Raw genomic sequence first — 10,604 nt, forward strand, 5'->3', positions numbered from 1 at the left:
CTTCACACTGCTGAAGTCCGGCGCTGCGAGCAATGCTCCCTCCGTCCGAGCTCAAAGAGAACAGCAGCCCCAGAATCGCGGTCACCAAAAGCCACAGTCGCGGCAGCTGTTAGCTGACAGCTCTTTGTGGAGGGTCGTGGCTCGCGCTGCAACAACGCGCCCACGAGCGTGTGTCACCAGTGTTGCCAGGGCCCGAGTTTCCTGCAGCAGCGGAGTTGGACCAGCAGCTGTTTTAAGCGGCAGTTAACCCCGCAGCTGAGGCTTTACCGCCCGCTGCAGGTGCGCTACAGTGCATGTACGTCTGTTCGCCCGGGTCCACCCACTAGTGACATGGTGTACTTGGCGAGTAGGTGGGCTGAATTTGGTCTGAGCCAAATGAGATCTCCATTTACCCTTTTTGGAACGGCAAAAATTGATCCAGAGAGCAGCTTTTCATTCTTGAAGAATGTACCACATCACCAATGATGCTATCTTTCTATTTTTTGTTCACTGTGTGACACCATAACAGTGGGACCTAAGACGGTGGCAGCAGTATTGGTTAATGACAGCAATGCGTGTCGGTACAGCAAGGAACTATGTCATGTAAAGCATTCATGATCCTAGGCCAATTCTCCAAGGTGTGAAGGGCTGAGCCCGCGTTAAAATGCAGTTAGGTATAATACAGCAATACGGTCACAATACTCACGTTACAATTACTTTGCATTATTTACCGTTTGACCCGGAGGTCACACACAAATAAACGGGTTGTGACTTGGGTCATGGAAAGTGCGATCCAAAGGGAAAACTGCGAGGCCTAAACTCGACCTAAACTGGCCTCAGTAACCCAGCATGGCTCTGGCATTGTCGTGTTTTCCAAAACAATCGTTGACGTTGCCAGGAGCTTTCTCTTGCTGCAAATATGCTAAAAGCGCATCAGCTGCGATTTTCGGGCTCTGACGCTATCATTGACGTCGCCACCCTGTAATTTTGAGATCATCTGGCCGATCTTGCTGTTCTTGGCTTCAAACGAGGTTTGAGCAAAGGTCTGTATGTCACTGGCTGGCTAAACAAGCTTTTAGACTGATTTGTTGATTTGTTTTAGGTACATTCACAAAAAGCAGAGTAGGGCGAGGATTCGCTGACCTCGTCCCCACCCGCCGACCCCACTCAGCTTCGCGTGGTAATTTGGACGTACGCCCATATTTTATCGTGTAAGTGGCGTGTGACAAAGGCTCCTGAAGGGAGTGTTACACATTTCCATCGGGTTTGTACTGAAATAGCCATCTTGAAAACCTGTCGGTGCTGTTCACATCTATGCCTTTTTTACATTAGGCTCTGTAGTTTCTGAGCCAAACACCTGCGAAAACGGGGGAAGCGTTTCGGAGAGGGTATTTTGAAGTTACCTCGACATTCACAACGTCATAGTAACTGCATTCTATCCTGCCATTCCGGAAGTCACGCAGCGGAAAAGGCCATGCAATGTTATGTCGAGGAGCTTATATCTGCCGTTCGTAAGTACGATTACCAGATATGACGGTCGTCAATTGACTCTCAATCAATGTTGTGCGAGATGCGACGACGTAATCAAACCATGACGCATTTCAGAGCATATTTACTTAACAGAGATTTGTACTGTCTAGGGCAGTCTTCTCCATTTCAAAAGTATACCAATAGTTATAGGTGAGCTTGTTATCCAGTGACCCAGTTATACAGTTATCCATGCTACCCCGTGTTGGATTTCTGGTTGGCGGTTCTTGATTGTGGTTTTCAAATTTGCCAGGCGCCGATTGTAAAATCTGAGTTTTAGGCATCATGGAGAGGTATGAACTCTCATTATAAACACTGAATTAGCTGTGTGGAATAGATGTGTAAAGAAGCTCTCATCACAAACGCGCCATAGCTGTGACGTGAAAAAAACGTAGCAGCTCTCAACTTAAGGGAACGCTGTTTGTAAAATGGAAATGAGTGCACAACTGCTAGCAAAGCGATGGAACGTGTTTTTTATGGATGGATTAATCCCTGTAAAAACTCTTTTTCCAACACTGGGTTTGCCTTAGTTTTTTGTGTGAAATAGTGCATGGGGTTGTTATTTGTCATTTAGGGTCTTCATACGGCCGCTGAGAAAACATATCATCGTCTTTCTCCGTACATGTGACATGTTAGGTTTAAAGTGAACTGATGTGCTAACCAGCCCGCTACGCCGGTCATTCATGTTTGTGTCAGTTTAGGTGTCAGCTTAGGCCGTTGCGAATGGAATCGGTGACAGGAAATACTTAATCACCCCTGCAGAACGCACCCGATCTGTTTATAACCTATGCCTTCCGTCGAGCATTATACATGCCATGAGCTATGGCCAGTAGTTGGCCACACCGTAGCCGCTGACCGTACGCGGTAGGCTCAGCGTGGCTTGCCAGGACGTTCTAAAGCTTCAGGGTCGGCAAAAATATATGTCCGCCCAGTCTGTTGCACTAGCTTTCCAGTCGCTGGTAGTGGCTGCATGCAGGGTTACGCAACAAAAGGCGCAATTGTCTAAAACCCTGTTAGCAGTTGAGAATTTACCAAGGGAATATGGCTTGCTCACAAATTGCAGCGACAGTTTATTGGCCTGTAATGGCCAACACAACAGACCGGTTTGCTGGCCTACAAACACGAGCCAAACGAAAGACGTCAGATGACGAGTGAAAACCAATGATTTAAACGGACCAGATCTTAATTATCCTCATCTGACAAAACGATGCCAATGAATGATCACACTGAGTCAAAATATAATAAGTCAGAGATCATCTACGTGTATAGGTTTGCACGCACATTCAGTGTGACGATTCATGGGAATTATTTAGGGGTCGAAAAGGGTATCGCAGATTTTATAACTTTCTCACGATTAGTGATGGTCCTGCGACATTGGGAGTTTGGCAGGCAATGGTCTATGGCTGACGGTGTCTCTCATTCACTCACTGGGAATATTTGCGACAGTGTTGCGTATGGACTTCGCTTGGAGAGATTTGCTGAGATGATCAGTCAGTTGGCATCAGGAGATGCGCATCAAGTCATCAGGAGATGTTCCTCGGTCCTCGCGCGTTCCTCCTCTGCAAAGACTATTGCCTCCTTGATTTTGTGCAATCAAAGCACTTATTGTGCGTTGTGCGAGTGATTCGCGGGCGGAGCAGGTGCTATGAAATTATCTTTCATGAGCTACTCAGACCGTATTTGCAGTATGGATGTGCAACTGAAAGTGTGCCGGAAGCGATGAACTGTCACGGCAACGTGATCGGGATAATTTCCTTAACATATGTCATGCAATGTGCTGATTGGTCACGACGGAGCAAATAAAGATAGAACGATCAGAGATTCGCGAGGAGCAAGGTGAGGCCAGGAAAAAGAAAGCTCTTTGTGAGCCAGACCAGAGAAGTGGGTTAGGACCAGCGCATTGCATGTTTCCATCGCATTGTGTTTTTTTGAACAGCAGACGCATTTCGCCTCATGAGTTCGATAATTCACAGCGATGTATTTCGGTTTTTGCCCAGCTACACATTCTGATTATGGTTCTGCGTCTCATCGGCTTAGAAAGAATCCATCGGGCTATTGTGCAATGAAGAACGCGGGCTGTTATTTCATGCAGTCGCTTGAAACACGACTTCTTCAGTTAATTAACCATACAATTCAAGCAGAATTGTTCTCGAGGTAGTCCCTGGCTTCTTTTTAAATCACAAAAGCAAAAATGACGAATTATCAAAGAAGAATGGCCTCATTAACAACTGGGCGATACCCAGCAAGCCATTTTGGGTGGGCTTTTCACTACCCGGGGCCTCTTGTCAGCCCGGTGTCACCCCCTTTGTCAAGACTCTGGCTGCCCGTCTGAAGCGAACCGAAATGCCCATTAGTCCGGGTCGGCTACGCCGGCCACTTATGCGCTAAGACCTGCGCCCTGAGCACCGGGGCTTTTAGCGTTGCCAGACGATGACACTTAAGTGGAAATGAGGCTTCCGGAGCGAACACATTTCTCACGGTTATGACTCATCGTTCGTGATTTATCTTTGTTTTGAGTGGTTCATTCCATTGATAGCTATATTGTGGCGACGTTGAGTAGACTTAGCTCTAGGTGAATTTATTAAGGCTGTTTAAAATCTCGTCGGTGACAGACAAAAGCCTTTTCACCCCAGCCACTCCCCTGAGCACGTCTCATGCGGCAGACTCATGGCGCACCAAATTTGACCGCTATTTATCCACTGCATTGACCACCGTGGGGTTGTTCTAGGCTCCCAGTCATGCGCACCCAAAACGTCTCAAGCTTGATATGATTAGGGAAGGTTTTTAATCCTGCCTGCAAACCCAACCTATCTCCCAATTCATTGACTCACCTCTGTTGTCGCCATACATGAGACAGAACCCCTAATCGCCTAAACGTTGGCCAGTCTCAACCACTGTTCAACTTCCATGACTTTAGTTATACGACAGCCTTGTCTTGTATCTGCGAGCCTGATCAATGGGTCTTTCTTTCTGTATTGGCTTTAAAGTGACAACAACCTGAATGTCCATGGCCCCATTACAGTGGTTACATGTGGTCGCCTCACATCTGTGCGCGATTGGGCAATGCCGGTAGCGCACAGTGTTTGGATCAGCCTTCTGTTTGTGCCCACTCCGTCCCTGAACGCAAGACCACTCTGCTTGCGAACCTATCTTTGGCGTTATTTACACCATCCACATCATATTGTACGCGCGCAGATGTAATTAGAAGCGTAACTAGTTCTAAGCCAATCATTTTTTACCAAATAGGTCTGCCATTTCCAATTCATTTGTCTTTTTTTGGAACTATATCCACTATTTTATCACAGTTGCTAATAATGCCAACAGTTTCAGCGGAGTATTGTTTTGCATACTTGTTACTTATGTTCTTGTTTCATCTCGCTCTTGGTAAGAGGGAACGATCCCCTCCTGTTTCAAAAAGGGGGACGCTTTCATCCGTGACCCCCTGGTGACGTCCCTGAGTGCGGCATGTTTTCAACTCAAAGTTGTGAAGCACTTGACTTCCGGAGGGCAATACGGCTCATCTTCAGGCCGCATAGTTCAGAGCTGTCAGTAGCAGAGAGCCAGATAACTTGAAAGAGTCATGCGAGCGTTCAACTTTGCAGAGGTGAAAACCCTGCTTACTTGACTACCAGGGTGAGAGACAGAAAAAATGAGGATAAAACTGCCCTAGAGCTACCCGTACAGACTGCAAGTATTTTCTTGCTCAGTCATTCTTCCATTTTTCAACGATAAACGCGTTTGCTGTGGAGTCATGGACAGCAATGGTATCATACATAATTGCGCTGAACTTAGTATTGGTTTCCATATCAGTAAGAAGACAGCCGCTAGTGGCCAGAAGGCATCACTCGACGAGACGGAGACAATTTCCATAGGGGTTTGTCTTGCTCGGGCTTCGGAGGGATTTAACCCTTATCGCCTGTCTCCTGGAACCGTGCTTTTTTCAGCGCCATTCGGCACGCTACATGTCTGACGCTTTATGTGACACGTGCTGCTGTTTGGCTGGCGTTGCGAGCTGTTGTGCCGGAGAAATGCATTACGTGCCTACTGGCCATGCGTAGTATTGGGTGTTTTTACATATATGTATATATATATATATATATATATATATATATATATGTATGTATGTATATATATATATGTATATATATACATATATATATGTATATGTATATATGTATATATATATACATGTATGTATATATACATACGTATATGTATATATACATACATATATGTATATATATATATATATATATATATATATATATATATATATATATATATGTATATCTATATTTACCTATCTATCTATCTATCTATCTATCTATCTATCTGTCTATCAATCGCACATTTCGACTAAGCTGGGATATTTAAGCTTGTCCCTTTATAGCCCTGAGTATTCTGTGTTGAAGCTTTGCCTGTATGTTCAGTTGCCAGGCATGTTGCTGTCGTGTTCCGACCGAAGGTCGCTTGAGAAATGTTGACCAGTACGATTTTGTATCCACCGGGTTTCATTAGAAAGCCAAGGAGACAAAACCTGGTACCGCAGTCTGGTGGGAGCCAGTGTGACGAGGTGGAACTGAAATTTCTACTGTACCACTCCAGTCGGCCGACTGTAGCGGAATGGGTGGGACCAAAACGATCATCAACCACGACGGATTGGATAAATCCAGACGAAACGCTCTTTCAAACTCCCATACCTGTACTGGCCGCAAGTGGTGGCGGCGACTGCATGCATTTGCGGCACCTACACATCTCTTCTGACCTCTCGCATGGCGACTGTTCTGGCTCTACCCTTCGTGCGGTATGCGAGTTTCGTCTGCCCCGTGGACACCTGTCGGGCTGTCCGCCCGACTGGCTGGATCTCGACGCCCGCTGCTACATGCTGGTCACGGCACCGCTGGCCTTCCACGCGGCCGACCAGCACTGCCGCCAGCTGGCGAAGGGGTCCCGCCTGGGTCAGCCGACCGAGGAGGGCGTACACACCATCCTGGCCGCGCACGCCGCACACACGGGCACCACCGGCCACGTCTGGGTCGGCGTGTACGACGAGGTCACCGACGGCAGCTGGCAGGCTTTGGACAGGAGGGCATGGTACCTCGAGTGGGACGCGTCCGGCGCCCACCTGGGGCCAAGCCCGACCGCCAACTGCGCCAAGATGGCCGTGCCGTCGGCCGTGGCGAGTGTCGCGTCGTGCGAGGAGCCTCTGCCGTTCGTGTGCCGACTGCCGAGGCGCGCTGCCTGAAAGTGGTCTGGGCACCAGTGGAGCCACAGCCGGCCGGATTTGGTCGAGATAACCCTTTCCAGGCACTGCTATGTGGCCCCGCACGTGACCCCAGCCCCGCACGGCCTAAGGCACAGCTTCTCTGTCCTACTGAGAATACGGCCAGGAAAACCCGAAAAAAACTCATGGTATTCGAGACGACCGCGACGGCCGGTCAATTTTTAGAATATTTCGTGCGGGCGGGGCATTCCCATAACAAAAATGATGCTACCATTAGACTTGTACCACCTTGGTCTATTTGGTCCTGGAGCTCATTTTTCTCCCAAATACCGTTTCCTGCTTTTTGAGATAATTTTTGTAAATGCACAGTGCTTTGAAATAGGTCTTTGTTTTCACTCCAATCCAGTCATGTGTGGCTGACCTTCGTATCTTGTACTTGTGTGAGCTGCTAGTAATAAACGCTGTTGCATACGCTTTTATCTGAGTCGATTCACTGTAGGCACGGCCGACTCCATTCTAAATATGACGTTCACGTCATAATAACTGTGTTTAAATCCTGTCATTCCGTAAGCCACGCAGCGAATAAGGTCATACAAGGTAGTGTCGAGGAGTTTATATTTGCCGTTCCTGAGTACGATTACCGGATATGACGGCCGTCAATTGGCTCTCAATCAATGTTGTGCGAGGTGCAACGGCGTAATCAAACCATGACGCATTTTAGAGCATATTTACTATACAAAGATTTGCTGCCGTCTAAGGTAGTCTTTTCCACTTAAAAATGCACCAATAGCTATACGTGAACTTGTTATCCAGCGACCCAGTTATCCAGTTATCCATGCTACCCAGTGTTGGATTTCTTGTCGGTGGTTCTGGATTGTGGTTTTCAAACTTGCCAGGCGCCGAGTGTAAAATCTGAGTTTTAGGCACCATGGAGAGGTATAAACTCTCATTACAAACACTGAATTAGCTGTGTAGATTAGAAGTGTAAAGAAGCTCTCATCACAAACACGCCAGAGGTGTGACATGAAACGTAACAGCTCTCAACTTCAGGGAACGCCGTTTGTAACATGCAAATGAGTGTACAACTGCCAGCAAAGCCATGGAACGAGTTTTTTATGGATTAAACCCTGTAAGAACTCTTTCAACACATGATCGTTAGCCAGAGTTAGCCATTTTCCGTTTTAATGCATCGAGTTTTAGATAAATTATGATGCCACAAGGCATGGAACGGGCTTATTTTATTCCATATTCTTGATGAACTGCCCCAAATTTCTTGAAGTGGTCCCTCATGGTTGCTTTAACCAGACGTTTTCTATAGTTGTCATGGTTTGCTGGCTTGCAAATGACTGTACTGCATATATGCCCTATATTTTTGAACACAGGGATACTCTGAGCTGCATGGCAATTATAATATGAGCTGAATATTGGTAAGTAACAAAAAGTCAGACCATCCCATTTGAGATGTGAAGCTAACATGTGAAACTTTGTTATTAAATATGAATAAACAAGCCTAAATAGGGTGTCATTGCTGCAGCTCAAAAGGCAAGCAGCAATGCTGGCATGGTCATCTAAAAATTATGTTACTTTTGGAGAAGAGGCATAGCTTCTCTCGCCTACTGAGAATACGGCCAGGAAGACCCCAAAAACTCATGGTATCCGAAACGACCGCGACGGCGGGTCCATTTTTAGAATATTTCGTGCGGGCGGAGCACTCCCATAACAAAAATGATGCTACCATTAGACTTGTACCACCTTGGTCTATCTTTTCCTGGAACTCATTTTTCTTCCAAGCACATTTGCCTGCTTTTTGACATAACTTTTGTATGATGTGTAAAGAAGCTCTCATCACAAACACGCCATGACTGTGACGTACAACTGCTAGCAAAGCAATGGAACCTGTGTTTTATGGATGGATTAAACCCTGTAAAAACTCTTTTTCCATCACTGGGTTTGCCGCAGTTTGTTGTGACATAGTGCATGGGCTTATTACTTGTCATTCCGGGTCTGAAATAAAACTATCTGGGTGTTTGTCAATCATCGCGCTTTATTTACCTTTTGTTGCGTGTGGTTGTACGCATTTATAGATAAATTGTGACGGCTTCTGAAAGATTTGGCTTCAGGTGTCAATTTAGGCTGTTCCAAATTGAATCGGTGACAGCAAATACTTAATCACCTCTGCAGAGCGCACCCGATCTGTTTATAGCCTGGGCCTTCCGTCGAGCATTATGCATGCCATGGGCTACGGCCAGTCGTCCTGGCCAAACCGTAGCCGCTGACCGTACGCGGTAGGCTCAACGTGGCTTGCCAGGACGTTCTAAAGCTTCAGGGTCGGCAAAAATATATGTCCGTCTAGTGGGTGGTACTAGTGTTCCAGTCACTGATGGTGGCTGTATGCAGGGTTAAGAAGCAAAAGGCGCAATTGTCTAAAAACCCTGTAAACAGTTAAGCATTTACCAAGCGGATATGGCCTGCTCACAAATTGCAGCAATAGTTTGTTGGCCTGTTATGGCCAACACAACAGACTGGTTTTCTGGCCCGCGAGTGAAAACCAGTGATTGAAACGGACCAGATCTCAATTATCCTCATCTGGCAAGACGATGCTAATGAATGATCACAGTGAGTCAAAATACATCTAGTCAGATATCATCTACGTAGACAGGCTTACAAGCACATTCTGTATGACGATCCATGAAAGTTTTTTAGCGGCCGAAAAGTGCATCACAGATTTTATAACTTTCTCAAGATTACTGATGGTCCTGCGACATTGGGAGTTTGGCAGGCAATGGTCTATGGCTGACGGTGTCTTTCATTCACTCACTGGGAATATTTGCGGCAATGTTGCGTTTGGACTTCACTTGAAGAAATTTCCTCTCAACGTATTATCAATCGCAGCATGTGGCGTTAAGGCCTCTGCACACAGCATGCCTGAAGTGGTATCTGATTTCGGAAAATATATATTTCCACACATTCATTCTAACACAGATCTGCTCTGACATTGACCTTAACATGAAACAAGGAACATAGATGTCACCAAGGTACATTAAGACCCGTTTAATCTTGAATCATCAGGGGCGCGGAAACTGACGAAAAGTGTAAAAAGGGACGGCTTAAATGTCTTATGAATTCATTTTCAGCGTCGAACGACACATAATGTCCGCCACATTTCCCATCGCAGCTGCAGTGCTCATGCTGGGTTGTCCAAGCCGGGCAGAGGCAACTGCTCTGTCTCGGCGGTCTCATCCTGGTTCTGACACCCTTATTACAGTTACTGGTATTCGTCAGTTGCACGATGTCAAACAGCAAGGCATCAGGAGATGCGCCTTCAATTGGCATCAGGAGATACGCCAAGGTGAGGAGACCTACGGACCCCGAAGCAGAATTGTTGGTTTCATGTTCTAACCTTTAGCAAAGTGGTTTCCACTAGATTTCAGATTAGTTATGTTTTACTTTTCTTTCAACATATCCATGTTAAAGGGCCTTCCGTGGGGCTGCTTCTCTTGGGCTGGTGGCGCGTCAGGACTCCTCATCGGGACCTAATCGTTGGCTAGCGGTGCTTCGTGTTTTTCACGGCGCCTCCCGTGATCTGGTGGACCTCCTTTGTGTCATCTGGGGCCTCCTGAGACCAAAATGGTCTGACATTGGCTCTGTGAGGCATTTTACGGACAGATACTATCTCCTGCATGTCTTTTGATTCGATAAAACGTTCTGTCTCAGTTTGTATGCCGACTTGGTGGGTCCCCAAAATTTCAAGGGAACACATTGTTATGCTTTTACCGTCTACAAAATGGACGGGGGGCGGCTGGTCCTTGCCACCTAGTTGCGCCGCTCCCGGCCGTCACATAAACGCGGCACGAAGTCGCCACGAACGGCTTTA

General features: G+C 46.6%; 1 protein-coding gene across 1 annotated transcript; it reads left to right on the plus strand.

The window, feature by feature from the left end:
* Positions 1-6,238: 6,238 nt before the first annotated feature.
* Positions 6,239-6,751, plus strand: LOC119095261 (C-type lectin PAL-like). Its single transcript, XM_037218122.1, has one exon. It carries the CDS (start codon positions 6,239-6,241, stop codon positions 6,749-6,751), a length of 513 nt encoding a protein of 170 aa, XP_037074017.1.
* The last annotated feature ends 3,853 nt before the right edge of the window (positions 6,752-10,604 follow it).

Source organism: Pollicipes pollicipes, unplaced genomic scaffold, assembly GCF_011947565.3.
Source record: "Pollicipes pollicipes isolate AB1234 unplaced genomic scaffold, Ppol_2.1 Scaffold_4219;HRSCAF=4965_pilon_pilon_pilon, whole genome shotgun sequence".
Taxonomy (NCBI): domain Eukaryota; kingdom Metazoa; phylum Arthropoda; class Thecostraca; order Pollicipedomorpha; family Pollicipedidae; genus Pollicipes; species Pollicipes pollicipes.